General features: G+C 42.0%; 1 protein-coding gene across 3 annotated transcripts in view; it reads left to right on the forward strand.

Annotated features, from left to right (window-relative positions):
• Positions 1-20,049, forward strand: part of med16 (mediator complex subunit 16) — a 102,308-nt gene that overhangs the window by 76,266 nt on the left and 5,993 nt on the right. For 2 of the 3 annotated variants that reach the window (XM_047049371.1, XM_047049372.1), the window contains one exon: positions 9,187-9,379. The exons of the other annotated variant lie outside the window; for it this stretch is intronic. In XM_047049371.1, coding sequence (XP_046905327.1) covers positions 9,187-9,379 — 193 coding nt within the window. The remainder of the gene's footprint in view (positions 1-9,186; positions 9,380-20,049) is intronic. 3 annotated transcript variants of the gene reach the window in all.

Genomic DNA, 20,049 nt, shown 5'->3' on the forward strand with positions numbered 1-20,049 from the left:
AATATTTAATGTAACAAATTATTAACAAATTAACTGTGTAACGAATTATTAACGAAGGAATTATTACGACTCCCCCCCCTAACCCCCCCCCCCCCCCCCCCCGCCACAACTAGATTTCTAATCTGTGGGAAACACTGAAGCATGCTTTGATAGGATCAGTTAGCATCACATAATGGTGTTCAAACGATTTGGCAGTAACAGAGAGTGGTGTGGATGTGTATTTAATATGTGGGGAAAGAAGTAAACCTGTCCCACCACCCCGCCCAGTTGAGCAGGGTGAGTGAGTGAAGGAGTGGTTGACGGAGAGAGCAGCTGGAGTTGCAGTGTTCTCTGGGCGGATCCATGTCTCTGTCAGCGCAAGGGCATGAAGAGAAGCATGGGATGCAAACGCCGGGATGAAGTCTGCCTTGTTCACAGCAGACTGGCAGTTCCAGAGCCCTAAAGAAAGAGGGAGGTTAGGTGGGGAAGATCTGGATAGGTAGTGAAGGTTAGAAGTTGACCGAATATACTTTGTGACATGTCTACGGGTAGTGTAATGAACAGGAATGCTAAAGAAACACATGCTAGCTATGAATACGTTCAAGGTAGAATATAATTTAATTATGAATATGAATAGGTTGATACTTATCAGAAGAGGTGATCCGGCCCCCATCAGCCTTCCTCGGTGGACTCCGCAGGTAGACTCCTTTGTCTTTGTTCGACTGAGTCTTCGTGCGATGAGGCTGGCAGACGAGGCTGCCTCTGTAGTGCTAACCACCTTAAATATGCTAATGCGCAGATACAACGCCCCCAATTACCGTCAAACAAAAGAATACCCTGAGTACCCTGAAAACGAAAATGACTCACTGGCTTGCTCCTCCTTGACCAGTTTGAACTGGTTATCTAACTGCTGACCCTTCCGCTCTGCCCAAGAGACGAACTTTTAGCGATCCTTTAGACGATCCTTTTAGTGTTCCCTTAGCCTGGCTGCCAGTCCAATTTATCCCCGCCCACAAAGAAATTTGGTCGGGAAGTTGGGTCTGGGGGGGCACTTTTGGGAAAAAACTATGTCCGAACAGGATCTGTTCGGACCAATGAAATTGTCAGGGCGGACTTTATACGATGATGGACAGATGATCAACAGTAACGTAATCAACAACGTCACCAAAGAGCGCTTGGGATGAATTTGTTTTCAACAAACAACATATTACGTTGCTCTGATTGGTTGTAGGTCTATCCAATTGAGCGAAGAGGCATTTGTTTTACGAGTTCGGTTGAAACACGGCCCATAGTCACAGCCCAACGGAGAGTTATCAGACTCATATTCTGACTAGAATTATGAGTATGACAACATCAGGCTAGTGTTCCCTGTCATTTTGATTAAATCTTCCAATTTGGAGTAAGCTTAGAGCAAGCTCTTGCTCTGTTTGGCTCTGTTGCGGAAAACACAGGGCGCTCTTTTTGGCCATGGTCAACAGTCATAGACTTATGTGAGCAGCCAATAGCAGCATTGCTGATCAAGGTTTCTACTATCGATACGTACCCCCTTTTAGACCAACGCATAATTCAATCCAGCTATACTAATCATAAACAACAAGGGTGTTGGAAGACCAAATTAGCCAGATCATGATTAGCACAATGATGTCATCTTGGATGTGTCATTTGATCTTGGATGTAATAAGCGATGTACGGAAAACGGGCCCTTGGTTCGCTATGTAGTAGGGTTTGCACGTTTCATTTAGCAGACAGTCTTATCCAGAACGACTTACAGTAAGTACCGGGACATTCCCCCGAGGCAAATAGGGTGAAGTGCCTTGCCCAGGGACACAGCCCGATTCCTTAACCGCTCAGCCATTTGACCCCCTCGTTGAATAATAGAAATACTTCATCCATAATCTAGTATTGTTGACGGGACACCACCTCAATATTGGGGCTAGGACACAGAGGAAACCTTGGTTAAATACAGTCCTGCTCACCATTATTGGCACCCATGAAGTTTATGTACATATTGTGGAATGTCTACTGAAGAAAAGACATAAAAAGGAACAATTGATCTTCGCGAAAGAGAACCTGGACAAACCTCAAGCCTTCTTGGACAATGTTTTATGGACAGATGAAACAAAAGTGGAGCTTTTTGGTAATGCACACAAACAGTATGTTTACAGATGGCGCAATGAAGCCTTTAAGGAAAAGAAACCATACCAACAGTCAAGTATGGTGGAGGATCCATAATGCTGTGGGGCTGCTTTTCTGCATCTGGTACTGGAGGCCTTGACCGTATCACAGGCATCATGAAATCAGAAGATTATCAAGCAATTCTAGAGGAAAATGTCTTGCCCATTGTAAGGAAACTTGGTTTGAGGCAAAGATCATGGGTCCTCCATCAAGATAAAGACCCAAAGCACACCTCCAAAAGCACGCAGGAATGGTTGAAAAGGAAAAAATTCACTGTTTTAACCTTTCAGGTAATCCTGTTAAATGTGCCTAAAAATGCCTAAAAAGCATACCCAAAGTAAATTGAAAGCTGTAATTGAACCATTTGGAGGTCATGCATCTAAATGGTCTCTTTTGAAAGCTGGCACTCTGAAGTTATGTTCCTTGTTGTCAGGACCCCTGTCAGTCCTACTGGTGTTGAGTAATAGAAGCTTGAACACCAGGAAAGTGAAAGTTTCTATTTCCGCCTAGATTTTGTTTTGAAAACACAGACCTGAAGAGGCCTAGAGGTGGTAAGTATTAGCTGAAGGGCAGAATTGGACCACAGCTTGAAGCCTTATCAAATTCAAATCAAAAGTCAAACATAATACCACAATATATTCATATTTGACACGTTTTGTATAAGAGTACATCCAGGTTTTTTCTAAAAGGGCCTTTTGGAGACTCCAGAATGACCCTTTGTAACCAAGGTCAAATTCTTAGGATAAAAAGGTATTCTTTTTCATAATTGTTATCTCTAATGAAAGGTGGTACTTACAACTATCATATATAATAGCTAAATCCCTCATTAGTATTACTGAAACACAAAAACTGAAGCATGAACACATTGGACTGCTTCATCTTATTCCCACGATTGGTGCACAAAGAACACTGATTCTGTCAACCAAATTGTGCAATAGACTTTTATTTTGAAGGTTCCACAGAAACCTGGCAAATGGGGTATCGCCATTTACAGCTAGCACTAAGCTTATTTCAGAGCCAGTCGAAGCCAGTTGGAAATAATCGTTTAAAACAAGTGTGGAGGGGGGCGGGGGGGGGGGGGGGCAGGACGCACAGACCTAGTTGGCTTTAGAGGGCTGTCAACGGGGCATGGAAGCCCGTCAATCGAAAGGGCAGAGTGTAACGGCCATTTTAAGACTACCACCACGTTTGTACTCGACCCACATCTCCTCCTATGAGCGATAGTGCGTGAGAGAATGAAATACAAATAATTGGCTAAGGAAGAATTGCGGTCCGACTACGATCCGATCGACACTCCGAGATAACTCGATCCGAGTCGGTTGATAATTTGGACATTGCATGCTTGTAAACGGTGAATTGGACTATGAACCGTACTCTGCGTCTTTTTTTGCATGCTTGAGATCCCGTCGCCCTCCCTCCCAGGTTGTGACCTGGAAGTTGAAAAAGACGATCAGTTGTCGCTGCCGGGAGCCGGCCCGGTAGAAACAAACAAACAACGTGAGACAATAGCGCCGTTTGTATTCGCAGTACTCCTATTGTCATCAGTGTTTCCCACAGATTAGAAAACTATTTGTGGCGGGAGGGGATTGTTTCATGTCAGACGGGGGGAGGGGTAAAAATAATTCCTTCGTTAATAATTAGTTACACAGAACTTTATTATATTAAATATTAATCCAAAATGATTCACACCTTCACAAAATAATTAACAAACAAATAATTTCTGCATATGCAGGTAGCAATGCTAGTGCTAAATAACTATTTAACTGGTCGGCTCCATGACGCCGGGTAAGTAGCTAGCTCCTGAGACTTCTCACCAAAAGAACAAAGGGGAACTTTCGATTAAGACATGTATCGTACTGGGATATGACATGCTTACGGCCAATGATTCGGTTTAATCACTGCCATTTATATTAGGATAATAGCAGTTGCCCCAAAAAATTATCCAAATAAAGCTAGATTCGAATTGATACCATTATGGAAACGTACTGAATGAGTCCTGATCTCAATCCAATTGAAAATCTATGGGGGGAGCTGAAATCTGCCATTGGAGAAAGGAACCCTGTAAATGTTCAAGAGCTTGAGCATATTGCAAAGGAAGTGTGGGAGAAAATACTAAACCCTAACCCTAATCCAAACAGTAGAAAAGAGAGGGGAGGAGAGTATCAGGCCTCATCTTGAATTTTGGGAATCTCGTGGTGAACTAACGATAGTCAGTTCACATGTAGTCAATCAAACATGCACAATGTAAATGTATTCATGCCAATGACACAGAATTGAGAAATATAGCTAGTTGCATTTACTTTGTCGGTGTGTTTGAAGCGGGTCAAACGGGTCACTGTAGTGAGATCACAAGTCTTTCTTCAAAGATTTATAATCCAATGGTCAGGTAATTCCTTTGTCTCAAACTTCCTGAGCAATGTTGTAGACACTAATCAAATTAATCCAGAGGAGAAGCGTCGGCGACCGTTTGTTGCTAGTTTTTATACTCCAGAGAAAAGGGGGAGTGTCTTGATGCAGGTAAAACAGTTCATTGGACATTTCTTGGCTTGGGTGTGTCTAAGTTAGGTCACCGATAAGTGTGAACTGGAATGCAACTTTACAATCGATCTTAGAAAGGTTACCTTGCATATACTTCAGAATCTATCTATACAACATTAATAAATGTTTTGTTAGTGGATTACAATAAAGTGGATATCAAAGTTGACTGATTTATGGTAACATGAAAGGAAGTTACATTAAAACATCAAATACATCACACAAAAAAGATTGAAGGGTAGAACACACTATGAATCCTTATCATCCCTTAAGTGTCCTTCAGCAGTGTAGTCCTTGAGAAATGTTTTGTACCATTTATTATTGGTCAATTCGGTTGTTCTGGCTTGCAGAATACAGGCACGGTTTGGCCATCTCTCTGCGCCCCCCCCTTGCGGGGCGAGAGATGTTAGGTCTGGCTTTGCTCCTCAAGTAAAAGCCTTTCAGACTCCTCTTGAAAAATAAGGGCATCATATGCAAAGTCAGTTCTCAAACTCAGCAGCCTACCGTGGAAGATCTGGGTTGATTAGTTTGGCATTGTGTTGACAATGCCAGGTGGACTCTACTACAGCAAAACAGCTTAGGAGTTCCAAACTAATACACTTCTCTCATTTTAGACATTCCTGGACCGTGCCCTGTCACCAAATAAAGAACAAATAACTGTTTTGACAGGATAACTGGATCTATCAGACCATTAAATGTTTATGAGACCATTTAAATTGCTCCTTCAATAGACCTACTGATTGCGAACTATAGTTTGAGGATCCACTATTTCGCCTTGCGCCTGGGACACACCCTAAGGCTTTTCACACTAGACACGCATTTCTCCATGCCGGTTACCAAGCCTTCTCTGAGCTTTTCTTTTTCACATGTGAAGCTGACATGGTACATAAACATGGCATAGGCTATATTTAGACAACTTGTTGCTCCAACAGCAGTCGCAACAGCATCCCAAAATAACATGGAAACATTTGGCTTTTTGTTGCTGTAGTCTTTGTAAAATACATGCTGTGGGGCTTACAACTACATGTAGGCCAAGGCTACTTCTCATATTCGTTGATTAACTTTGCGTCGTCAATCTTCCCAAATTTATCAGTTGGTTTGTGATGTAGCCTATGGGTTTTAGGGTTTCCTCTACATGAGTGTATGCCAGCGCGTCCATCTCGCTCTTAAACACAGTGTATAGAAACAACCGACTAATTCACCACGTTCCAAATTATTATGCAAATTAATCTTTCTCTGATTTTCCTAAATAGTCGATGCAAATGACAGTCAAGTCAAGTCAATTTTATTGATCCCACTAGGGGAAACTTTGCTTGTAGACAGGTATTAAAACACATTCAATTCATAATAAAATACTACATAAACAGCATACCTGACACCACACAAGACAACACACAATACATTACAATACAGTACAAGGATCACTTCTGGATCCTTGGCTCGCCGGCGAGCCAGAAACGCTGCGCCCCCCTCCCTCAGTGAGAACGCACTCAGTTCCCAAAATTATTTTATTAGACGGCTACACAAATGATACATCATTGGAAAGCTACGATTCTTGTGCGTCCATTGAAATAAAACAATTCAAGCTCAACTCGCAACAGTAAGTACCGTCAACGTCTTTGTCCGGTAACATTTCCTTCAACAATGCCAGAGAAAAAAGTTTTACTTACCTACCATTACTTCGGAATGTTCCAGGTATGCACACAACCCATCAAAACCTCTTCTGCGTAATTCCCAAAGGTCCAAAGTATCTAACCATGTCGAGTAATTGTCCAAACAGTGAATGATATCCACACATAGCCACGATCTTGTTGCTTCATTCTTCCTTTGCCAATTATAATTTTTTCAGTCTTCCACAAACAATCGATCATAAGACATGATGTGGGTTGAGTAGAAACCCGTGGATAATCTTAAAATGGCAGCTACACTCAGAGCTTTTGATCGACACCCTGTATGAACCAATAGGAGCTTCCATGCCCCGCTGACAGCCCTCTAAAGCCAACCAGGTCTGTGTGTCCCGCCCCCCCCCTGCCCCCACCCCCCCCGCCCCCTCTACACATTTTTTTCTAACTGGCTTTGACTGGCTCTGAAATGAGCTAGTTATCCTTGCAGCTTAGCGCTAGCTGTAAATGGCGATACCCCATATGCCAGGTTTTGCGGAGCCTTCAAAATAAAAGTCGATTGCGCAATATATCAGTGTTCTTTGTTTGCCAATCCTGGGAATCAGATAAAGCACTCCAATGTGTTCATGCTTCAGTTTTTGTGTTTCAGTAATACTAATGAGGGATTTAGCTGTTATATATGATAGTTCTAAGTACCACCTTTCATTAGAGATAACAATTATACCTTTTTATCCTAAGAATTTGACCTTGGTGAGAAGGGTCATTCTGGAGTCTCCAAAAGGCCCTTTTAGAAAACGCCTGGATGTACTGTTATAAAAACATGTGTCAAATATGAATATATTGTGGTATCATGTTTGACTTTTGATCTGAATTGGGTAAGGCTTCAACCTGTGGTCCAATTCTGTCTTCCAGCTAATACCTACCACCTCTAGGCCTCTTCAGGCCTGTGTTTTCAAAACAAAATCTAGGCAGAAATAGAAACTTTCACTTTCCTGGTGTTCAAGCTTCTATGTCTCAACACCAGTAGGACTGACAGGGGTCCTGACAACAAGGAACATAACTTCAGAGTGTTAGCTTTCAAAAGAGTCAATTTACATGCATCTACTCCAAATGGTTCAAGAACAGCAGTCAATTTACTTTGGGTATGCTGTTGAGGCGTTTTTAGGCACATTCAACAGGTTTCAGAAGAGGTTAAGGTCTTGTTAGTGTTGTTGCTTTCAACAATGTCTTGTTTGGTTTTGTATTTACTCCCTGTTTTGTGTCCAGTCTTGGTCAGTTGGTGTTTCTCTAAAGATCTGTCCGTGTGTATCCCCGCTGCGTTCTTCTTGTTTTGTTTAAAGTTAAAGTTTAAAGTCCTCTTTATCCTTGTGCTTGGGTCTACCTCCTAAATACTCCTGTGGCTAAACAATTGGCTAACCGGTGATGAGTTGTTTGGGTAGTCTACACAGCAACAATTGTAACTAATAACTTTCCAGAATTCGGCCTACTCGCTTTCACTAATTCGATTCAGCCGGTGTGAGGTCAGGTGACCTGTTGTAGTTTTCACAATCCTTTGCAGTCCACTTGTCTTTAATGTGTTTGTAATAGAAAGCTGTGCACTTAATATGATTTAATAAATTAATAGGACTTAATAAATGTTTCACAAACCACACATCAGAGCAATACACCTACAGCATTTCAATTTAATACAGTGTTACTGTGTCAGTGTGAGCGATCAATGTGAATTTTTGGATGACCGGTTTGCGCGATATATAACTTCACTATTCATAAAAACTCACCTTTTAGTAGTTCAGCTTAGTCACGTTGGATTTTTTAAAACACGTTCAAATCAATAAACAAATTGAGAAAACAGTTTTTTTCCATGGCCATGTCAGTCCCCTGATCTAAACAGGGGAAGATTGTTCAACATTTTTCCAATGTGACATTAAGCTGAATTACAAAGGAGAACATTTTTATAACGCTTTTTACTCATCTTTGCCAGGGGGTGTCTGTAATTTTGGAGATGTACTGAGATGCAAAGTTGGTAAATTACAACTTTTCACAGTGCCCAGTTCTCAAGCTAAATTTTCCACTAAAAACCAACTATAAAACGGGCACAGAGACATTCCTGGAATTATAGTATAGATGAAAGAACAGACTGAGAAAAGATGTGATGGCACAAATAGCTAAAAGGAAATTGATTCACATTGGTCACCAAGTCAAATGCCTAAGATGGACATGTGGCAGAAAATAAGTTTCAGCTGGGTGTAGCCTTCAAATAAGTCACAAAATGAGCAATAATAAATTAATGACTAATTAGGCTTAAATAATTAGTTTCACATATTGTGAAATGTTAAACTTCGCACAAATATTGTTAATCTTCGCAATTTTTTTTGCCTCTGTCCTTTTTGATGCACATCTACACACATACATAGTGTGTAGTTAGAAAGGTTTCCAAACAGTTGATATCAAAAGTCTTACCTTTCACCAAATGCTTTTATTTTTTATTTTTTTTACCTATAGCCTGAATAGGTTTTGTTATTTTTCTCAGCTGTCACACAATGACTCATATCAATACCAATAATTTATCGTTGGACTGTCCATCGCTCCTGTCCCGTTATGCTGCCCGGATTAAATGCATATCAATGTATTGACACCATTACACTCCGGTATAATGTGCTTTTGTACTTGATCAATATTTATTCTATATTTAGTTATTAGGACAACACACAAGTACATGAGAAAGTCAAGATTAATTACTGTTGTGTTGTAAGTCCCAATAACAGCTGTAGTCAAAGTTATGTATTTCATTTGGCAGGGGATTTCATCATTTTTACAGATGAGTAATTACACTTCGAGATCAAGGCGTTTAACACCCTTTTCTGATCTTCCACAGGGCACAATAGTGCGTCCCGGCTTCGGCTTCCTACGCGATGGATCATCACTGGGGATGCTAAGGGAAATGATGGTGATGATCAGGATATGGGGCCTCCTCAAACCAGGCTGTCTGCCAATTTACACAGCTACTTCTGATAACCAGGACAGCATGTCGCTGCTTTTCCGCCTCCTCACCAAACTTTGGCTGTGCTGTAAGACACAATATATTTTTTTAATGTTTTGTATAATGTAAAAAAGAAACATCTTAATACTGCTTAATCCAGGGCTGTAGACTTTCTATAGGCAATGTACACATCTTCCTCATTTAATTCTGGCAATGCGGCAAGATGCGCTATGATTCGAGATTTTGCGTTATAAATGTTAGCATTAGGGGAAATTGCTGGTTCGAATGCCACTTAATAAAATCAGTTTTTCAGAAATGAAAACCTTTTTTGGTCAATAATTTAGTTAAAGTTAAAGAAAGAACAACAACTTGTCTTCCAAAAGTTTATGAATTTACATTTTAAACGGGTTCGGGACACATGTCAGGGCTTATCTCTTCTGTGTCACCATCTCACAAGCAAACGTTCTGCGGTTCTAAGTTTAATGGAAAACCTATGTAGACAATGGCAGAGAACCGTTGCCAGGCACAATTACACTTAAGTAAGCTAGCTAGCAACAAACAAGCTGCTGTTACTTGTGTCAGTGAAACATGAACATACCCTCTATCAAATCCAACACAATTACTGTTACAGTTAAAACTAGAGAGGGTACAATTTCTGGGGAAATTGTAGGGTGTGCCTGCTTGCGTCGGTTGCAGGTGGGTCCGTTTTCCCATCTAGTGATATTTTCAAGCATTTAGCCTACTCATATTGCATAATTCATTAAGAACCCCTGTTGAAACAAGCTATTGTAACAACATTGTCACCGGCAGAATTTCAGATAGAATCGCGGTTCAAACAGTACCATCTGCTAACTGAAAATATGCCCCCAAAAACGTAAATAAGCTTGATAAGCTTGAATAAGCTTATTTAGTGGGAAATTGCTAAAGCGCCGGAAATGAATATGTTTCTTTTGACATAAAGTTTAGGCTGTGGCATTGAAGACAGCAACACACCACACAAGCTTGAGTTAAAATACATTATTTAATGTGACATTGCTTACTGTACATGCACGTTTTTATTCGCTTAAATGTACATGTGCTGCTAGTACAACACGACATGAGACGATACTCGCTGTGCAACAGCACATCTATGCACGTTGTATCCATGCGTCGTTGCTAACGTGTGTTGACGTTGTGACGTAGGCTAGCACTGAGTTCCCTTTGTTAACACAAGGCACTTTTTGCCACAAAAACTTAATTTCAGCCTGAACCGTGCAACGGAACGTAAATAAAAATACAAGCAACTCAATCGCTACCAAGTAGGGATGCACGATAATATCTGCACGTCATCGGTATCGGCAGATAAAAGCTTCAAAACGTAATTATCGGCATCTGCAGATATGAAACTTTCTGCCGATGTACCTGGCCGATAAGGTGACGTGCAAATAATGCACACGCGAAGCAAATGGTTAATTAAGCAATAAGCCCGTCACGTTGTGCCTAACAACTCCCCATACCTGTTCTAAAATCAGCGCAAAACACGGACTTGCGGGCCATATTGCTTTTCTAAAACTGTTACTACAAATATTTGATATGGTTTCATAAATAAAGACAATCAAATTTAAGAAGCGAAATAGTTAAAAATAAACCGTCATTCTTCCGCCACTACAAAGTATAGTTCCTACATAAATCGTTGCCACGCAACATTGAAAACAGTGGACGGCCCATATCGTCTTTATAGTGCCGGCTTCATTCCTTGCCTTTGCTAACGCTTCGATTTCAGCCTCTGTCTTCTCTGCATGCCTTTTTAAACTCTTTCTCCTCCATTCTGTTAATAGTCTCCCACCACTCGTCAAACGTCAGCCCACCCAGCAAATCCAAATTCACAACAAATGTTGCCATTCTCTTTACGACTAGGTTGCTTGCTACCGTGTAACTTTGTAACGTATTTTTTTATTTGAAATATTCGATGCGCAGTAATATGGAATGTTATGTTATGAGGACAACTTGAAAGGTTATGCTGGATTTTACAACGGCATGGAACGCGATATAGCCAATCAGAATCAAGGATTGGAACAATCAGTTTTAGAAGTTACTATGAGCGCCAACAACATGATTCAACATGTCGGCTGTGTGGCAGGACTTCACAGTATCAAAGGATGATGACAAAATGTCTATTTGCGGAGTTTGTAAAGTGTCAGTGATGCGATACATTTTAAGTTTACAGAGTTACAGCTGTGTTTCTGTGCATATGTGTCAAGAATGTGTCATTGTCAACAACACAGGTTTAAGGAAATATTGACGGATCCTTAGGAGGGCAAACATAAATAATAATAAATATGTGAGAGAACAATGGTTGTGCTCGCCGAAGGCGTGAGCACACACAGTAATAACCAGTGTTTCGTTTAGGATTTATTTTTTGCAGTGGTGGCAGGTCTGTTTGAACAACAACCCCCCCCCAGATTGTTGCTTAAACGGCACTTCCTGGCGCAGAAGCCTACTGTTTGATTCACGCTGCAGGCAAACACAACAGCAATCATGATGTGAACGTGTTACATTTTCGGGTTGGAAATATTCACACTATTTCGCTTTCATTGAAGTTATAGGAAAAAACATTGAAGTGGACTGCAAACTGCGACCCAACAAAATACTATCTACTGCCAAAAGCAGCACCTCAAACTGAAAAATACACCTCGAAAGTGTCCACAGAGAAACAAAGCTGGAAGCTAGCGAAAAATCCACTTTAAACCTTGAGAGATGGGGACCAGTTTCCACAAGTGGCTGTTAACATAGTATACTTTATTCACACAAATATATTATTATTTGTTAATTTATAAGCCTTTTTGATGTTTAAGATTGTTCGAAATTAACGTTCTTCTTTGAAGAAACACTATTTTGCGTCTATGTTCTTGCACATTTTTTACAAAGTCAAACTCGCTACTATTAAAAGTAATAGTAAAAGTAATATAATAAGTAATAAAATTACTTTGTACAGAAAGTAATAATGTAACTTAATCACATTACTCTTACTGAACAATAATAAGTAATGACTGGGGGGTCAGGTGGCTGAGCGGTTAGGGAATCTGACTATTCATCAGAAGGTTGCCGGTTCAATTCCGGCCGTGCAATATGACGTTGTGTCTTTGGGAAAGGCACTTCACTCTACTTGCCTTGGGGGGAATGTCCCTGCGTTGGCTAAATGACTAAATGTAAATAACTAATATATAACTTTTTTGAGTAACTTCCCCCAAAACTGGCAATAAGGTTAGGCTACTTAAGGACAGCCCTTCCACTCATAAAGTCTGTTCTAAATGGCATAAATGCTGCCAATTGACGTAACAACTTTTTGTAAATGGTCAGTAGCCTAGCCTATCAATTAAGGTAAGCCACTCTAAAGCATGTGTACACTGTCTGCTTAATTTGATTTTTACATATAGGCTAAGCATTCTGTAGCAAATAATAACAATAAACCCACTATTAAGTACAGTATCTTAATGCAGTGTAACTACTTCAGCATAATAATGCACCTAAAATACAAACGTTAGCAAGGGCGTTCAGCAATCGCTATCGAATAAACCGCCATGTGCAATTTAGCTGGCAGGTGAAGAATACAAACAACAAAAATCACCAGTTAACTTAATTTAAATTTGCAAGAAGTATAGACGAATACAATAACAGGCTTAAATGAACTGACAACATAAGTTACGACTTACAGTTCTCAAAGACGCACAGTGGCGCGCATGCCCGCTCGCGGTGAGAAGCTTGTGTCCGTGCTATTCTCCGCCATGCAATCTAACAATCACTGCTGATAGACGGCCTTTTTTACAGCCTTATTTCTGATGCCGTGGCGGCCGATAGAAGAAACACTGAATTACAGTCCAACATCACTAACCAGATCAATCCCTGTTTTTGGAAGAAATATTTCTTCATGACAAATGATATACTAGTAGGTGTTGTAAAGTAATGGAAAACCAACAGTCATGACATGCATGCTGCTGATTCTGTGAAATTGATTCATTAATTGAAAGTGTGTGTGTTCAAAATAATAGCCGTGTGGAGTTCAATGAGTGAGGTCATTCATTCGGTGTCAAACAGGTGGCCTTTATTTAAGGATGAAGGCAGCAAATGTTGTACATGCTGTATACAGTGTATTCCTCTCTGAGTAAAATGGGTTGTTCCAGACATTGTTTAGAAGAACAGCCTACTTTGATTCACACTAGAAGTGCCAAGCCATATATCCCTACTTATACCGCCGTTAGGGGTCAAAATGGCCTGTGAGTCCACAGACAGCGACGTTGTTACTGACACGTAATGGTCGCTAGATAATGTCATCCATTTCCGTGTTGATAGTCAGTGATTATTTTATGGGAACATTTGTTGTCCAGCCCTGCAATCATTCAGCAAAATTAAATGTATTATGTTACACAAGTTGGTCTATAAATGCGTAGCCTGAAATTATCAACATATTGTCAGCTGACATTTACATTTAGTAATTTAGCAGACGCTCTTATCCAGAGCGACTTACAATAAGTACAGGGACATTCCACCTAAGCAAGGACACAACTTCATTTGGCACGGCTGAGAATCGAACTGGCAACCTTTAGATTACTAGCCCGATTCCTTAATCGTTAAGCCACCTGACTCCCTGACAATAATCACTTTGTTGTCTCCAGTCAAAAGTAGTGTAGCGACCCGGCAAAGGGAGTGTTGGGTTAGCGGTTCAGCCTGTCAGTAGCATATAACACACAGGCACATCATAAACATTCAAGGGTCTGATAGATCCAGTTATCCTGGCAAAACAGTTATTGTTCTTTATTTATTGACAAGGCACGGTCCACATATTGCAAAAATGAGAGAAGTGTATTAGTTGGGAACTAACAGCTAAAAGCAACGATCTCTGTTTGTTCTCCTGTTTATCCTGCTCTCAAATGTTTGCTCCCTGAACAATACATTGTACTGTGGCTTGTGTGTTTTCATCAACACAAAATATAAAAACTATGCTCGTTTCTAATTAGGCTACTGCTCTTCGCTGGTGGAGCTTATGACTGTCGTGTTCACACTTGTAGTTCGGTTCTCTTGAGTCTTGGATCTCTTGGCCCGGACCAAACAATTATCAATTGGCTATAGCCTACATTTAGTCATGGTTCACTAACAGAGCCGTCCGTCATCTGCCGCTTGTCCGGGGATCGGGTCGCGGGGGCAGTGACCTAAGCAGGGAGGCCCAGACTTCCCTCTCTCCGGCCACTTCCACCAGCTCTTCCTGGGGGACCCCAAGGCGTTCCCAGGCCAGCCGAGAGACATAGTCCCTCCAGCGTGTCCTGGGTCTTCCCCGGGGCCTCTTCCCAGTGGGACGTGCCTGGAACACCTCACCAGGGAGGCGTCATGGAGGCATCCTAATCAGATGCACGAGCCACCTCAGCTGGCTCCTCTCGACGCGGAGGAGCAGCGGTTCTACTCTGAGCCCCTCCCGGATGACCGAGCTTCTCACCCTATCTCTAAGGGAGAGCCCGGACACCCTGCGGAGAAAGCTCATTTCGCTTGTATTCGCGATCTCGTTCTTTCGGTCACTACCCATAGTTCCTGACCATAGGTGAGGGTAGGAACGTAGATCGACTGGTAAATAGAGAGCTTCGCCTTTCGACTCAGCTCCTTCTTCACCACGACGGACCGATGGAGAGCTCGCATCACTGCGGACGCCGCACCGATCCGCCTGTCGATCTCGCACTCCATTCTTCCCTCACTCGTGAACAAGACCCCGAGATACTTGAACTCCTCCGCTTGGTTCAAGATCTCCTCCCCGACCCGGAGATGGCACTCCACCCTTTTCCGGTCGATTACCATGGCCTTAGATTTGGAGGTACTGATTCGCATCCCAGCCGCTTCACATTCGGCTGCAAACCGTTCCAGTGAGAGCTGAAGGTCGCGGCCCGATGAAGCCAACAGGACCACATCATCTGCAAAAAGCAGCGACCCGATCCTGAGGTCACCAAACCGGACCCTCTCAACACCCTGGCTGCGCCTACAAATTCTGTCCATATAGGTAATAAACAGAATCGGTGACATAGGGCAGCCCTGGCGGAGTCCAACCCTCACCGGAAACAAGTTTGACTTACTACCGGCAATGCGGACCAAACTCTGGCACCGGTCGTACAGGGACCGGACAGCTCCGATCAGGGAATCCGGTACCCCGTACTCTCGGAGCACCCCCCACTTGAGCCCCCGAGGGACACGGTCGAACGCCTTTTCCAAATCCACAAAACGTGTACACTGGTTGGGCAAACTCCCATGTACCCTCCAGGACTCCGCGGAGGGTATAGAGCTGGTCCACTGTTCCATGGCCAGGACGAAAACCACATTGCTCCTCCTGAATCCGAGGTTCGACAATCCGACGTACCCTCCTCTCCAGGACCCCTGAATAGACTTTCCCAGGGAGGCTGAGGAGTGTGATCCCCTAAAGTTGGAGCACACCCTCCGGTCCCCCTTTTTAAAGAGGGGAACCACCACCCCGGTCTGCCAGTCCAGAGGCACTGTTCCCGATGTCCACGCGATGTTGCAGAGTTGTGTCAACTAAGACAGCCCTACAACATCCAGAGCCTTAAGAAACACCGGGCGGACCTCATCCACCCCAGGGGCCCTGCCACCGCGGAGCTTTTCAACCGCCTCGGCGACCTCAGCCCCAGAGATAGAAGGGCCCCCCCCGATGTCCCCAGACTCTGCCTCCACGTCGGAAAGCGTGTTGGTGGGATTAAGGAGGTCTTGTGACAAGCAAGTGGCTTGTCACTAAAATTGTGTAAGCTACTGGTCGGCACGTGCACTGTGTCTTGTCCAGTCTATATTGTCCTGTTGCTCACGTTTGCACGTGCACTGTAAAAATGTGTAGATCTTATTTAGTTGTATGTAGTCTCATGTATTTCTGTTTTGTTTCATGCAGCTTCTGGAGGAACACAGTTTCGTTTGAAACATTCAACATAATTGATTACATGAATCGATTTGCTATGCAGTCTTTGGGACGGGGGATGGGTTACCCCACTGACCAGACACAGACAGAAATGTAAACCGAACACACTAAAGATGTGTTCTTAAACCTCTTGAAAGGAACTTTACTTGAGGGTTAGATGAAAACAAACTTTGATGTGATTGCTCTGTTAGTGAACCAGGACTAAAAATAGGCTATAATTGTATTTGTTGGTCTGGACCAAGAGATCCAAGAGAACTGAACTACAAGTGTGAACACGACAGTCATAAACACACATGTAAACACACAAGCTACAGTCCAATGTATTGTTAAGGGAGCACACATTTGAGAGCAGGATAAACGAGAGAGCAAGCAGAGATTTTAGCTTCTATCTTAGAAGTTCCAAACTAATACACTTCTCTCATTTTTGCAATAAGAAGACCGGTTACTGTCAATAAATAAAGAACAAAAACTGTTTTGCCAGGATAACTGGATCTATCAGACCCTTGAATGTTTAACACAATTTCAATAGCTCCTTCAATAGACCTATATTAGACCTAATATACTATAGTTTGTGTATCCACTAATTCGTCATAGACATAGATTGTAATTTTTCATTGGTGGTTTTATCGGCTAATGATTCGTTTAAATACATGCAAAAATGTGTTTATTAGTTACGTTGATCTGCTTTACAAAACATAGCTTATTTGCAATCTACCATTGTAAATTATTGTTGTTGCTCTAAAATACTGGGACATGAGCATTGCGCTCATACCATTGTCTACACACATGTAATATAATTACATTATTCTTATAATTGTGCATTTTATAAATGCAGGGATTAAAGTATTCCGGCACCGTGCCGGATCTCCGGCGTGCGTAATTTTTTTTTGGGGGGAAACTTGCATGCGCTTTTCGAGTCAATCGATTTCCCCTACCAATTATTTGAGAGAAATGCAGCTATATCTACCGTCACAAGCCTATTAGAAGCAGAGCAAGGCGGGTCCTGGCAACACAGTGTGAATGAAATCCATACGTCACGTTATCTTTTTCGGTGAAAGCATGGAGCGCAAATTCATGAAGCATGGGGGATGATGTCCTACCCATAGATAAATGACTCAAAAATGTATGGCGCTGGGAATGGATAGAAGAAGGTAGAGACGGTCAGCCGTTTGGCAGTTGGTGCAAGAAACTGAGAGAGCCTGGTGATTGTGTCTGCAGGTTTTGCTCGAGGAAGCTACTATATGCCAGAAAGTGCTTGCTCGTCATGTCATAGAGCCGCTGCCCGTGCACTCAAACTTACCACTACGTTGCCGGGAGCAACTGTTACAGCTGACACACCGTTGTCTATGACTGACCGTGTCTGCGACTTAAAAATACGTTCGCACATTTACTGCGGAACATGACGTGTCATTCACAATTTCTTAGCCACTGGTCACACTGTGTAGAAAACTAGCAGAAGACAAAAAAGCCACCCCCCCCCCCCCCCCCCCCCCCCTCAAAAAAGAGTTCAGGCTCAGGATTTTTTTTCACTTTAACCCTGTATATGTATATATGTAATTTATACATATAAGGTATATTTATACATTAGCTTTTCCCAGTGTGATTTTAAAAATGATAAAATACTGGGTGATGTAACACATCTAGGAAAAGTCAAAAAGGCAGGGTCCTGGAATTTGATCGAGTGCGACGATGCAAGTCTCTTTTTTTTCACTGGGCCAAAATGACTCCTGCGCTTCTAGTGTTAAGTTGATTGGAGAGGGGAAAGCATATAAAGTGCAGAAAATAATAGGCTGCTCAGCTAAAATTATCACAAATGCTTCAAAGTGGCAACCTGAACCAGAAAGACGTGGAAGAAAACGGAAAACTGTTATTCAAATGGATCGAAGAATAGTCAAAATGGCAAAGATTCAGTGATCAGCCAATGATCAGCTCCAGGAAGATCAAAGAAGGTCTAAAGTTACCTGTGAGTACTATAACAATTAGAAGACACCTATGTGAAGCCAAGCTATCGGCAAGAAGCCCCCGCAAAGTCCCATTGTTACAAAAACGACATGCAGGGCTTAAAATATTCCGGCACCGTACCAAATGTCCAGCGTGCAGCCATGAAAATAAATACAAATTGGGAACTTGCATGCGGTCACCTACCAATCATATGAGAGGAAAGCAGCTATAACTAACATAACAAGCCTATCAGAAGCAGAGCAGGGCCGGTCCTGTCAACACAGTGTGAATGAGATCCATACGTCACGTTAGCGTTGTCGGTGAAAGCATGGAGCGTAAATTCATGAAGCCTGGGAATGATGTCCTACCCATAGATAAAGGACTCAAAAATAAATGCTGCTGGCTGTGGATAGATGAAGGTAGAGACGGCGAGCCTTTTGGCAGTTGGCAGAAACTGAGAGAGCCTGGTGCTTGTTTCTGCACGTTTTGCTCGAGGAAGCTACTATATGCCAGCAGCGGTAAAAAAGTGCTGGCTCGTCATGAGTTAGACCCCGGTCATAGAGCCGCTGCCCGTGCACTCAAACTTACCACAACGTTGCCGGGAGCAACTGTTACAGCTGACACACTGTTGTCTATGACTGACGGTGTCAGCGACCTAGAAATACGTTTGTGCACATTTATTGCGGAACATGACTTGTCATTCACAATTTCTTAGCCACTGGTCACCCTGTGTTGAAAACTAGCAGAAGACAAAAAAGCGTTTCTTTCCACCCCCCCTTCTTTCTTCTTTCTTTCCACCCTTCCGGACATGTGCTGAAGAGGTTACAATTTGCCAAAGGACACATTGGCTGGCCGAAAGAGAAATGGCGTAACATTTTGAGGACTGATGAAAGCAAGATTGTTCTTTTTGTGTCTATGGGCCACAGACAGTTTGTCAGAAGACCCTAAACACTGAATTCAAGCCACAGTACACTGTGAAGACAGTGAAACATTGGGGATGCAAGCATCATGATTTGGGGATGTTTCTCATACTATGGTGTTGGGCCTATTTATCACATGCCAGTTTGAATATATTAAAATACTTCAAGAGATCATGTTGCCTTATGCCAAAGAGGAAATGCCATTGAAATGGTTGTTTCAATAAGACAACGACCCAAACACACCAGTAAGCATCTTGGTTCCAGACCAACAAGATTAACGTTATGGAGTGGCCAGTCCAAACCCCAGACCTTAATTCAATAGAAGAGGGGTGACATCAAAAAATGCTGTTTCTGAGCCAAAACCAAGAAATGCAGAGGAATTGTGGAATGTAGTCCAATCGTCCTGGGCTGGAATATCTGTTCACAGGTGCCAGAAGTTGGTTGACTCCATGCAACACAGATGTGAATCAGTTCTCAGAAACAGTGGTTATTCAACTAAATATTAGTTCAGTGATTCACAGTACAACTAAATCTTCAAGCATTTCTTAGTTTATACAGTAAATGCTTGAGTTTGTAAAGATAAATGCAGACACTTTTGAACAGCCTAATATAAAAATGTCTTAACTTTTTGTAAAGTAATAACAAATTTGAGAATTCTTTTTCCATGTTTCGATTTGGAATAGGATGTGCAGTGTTCCCAATGCATTTGTGTGTATGGGAATAAAAGCTATTATAAAGATTTTTTACTCACTTTTTATTTTTCTATTGCTATTATTTTGAACACCCAGAAGCTGTCATTTTAATTTTATATATGTATGCATGTCTGTGTGTATATATATATACTATAATTTTTATGTTTTTTTTTTCTACATGTTCAAATAAACTAAACTGAAACTGAAACACAACTGAAAATGCTAAATAGCAATGGTATGATTTTGAAAAACATGTGCGTTAGGCTAC

The sequence above is a fragment of the Hypomesus transpacificus genome, chromosome 26 (genome assembly GCF_021917145.1).
Source record: "Hypomesus transpacificus isolate Combined female chromosome 26, fHypTra1, whole genome shotgun sequence".
Taxonomy (NCBI): Eukaryota; Metazoa; Chordata; class Actinopteri; order Osmeriformes; family Osmeridae; genus Hypomesus; species Hypomesus transpacificus.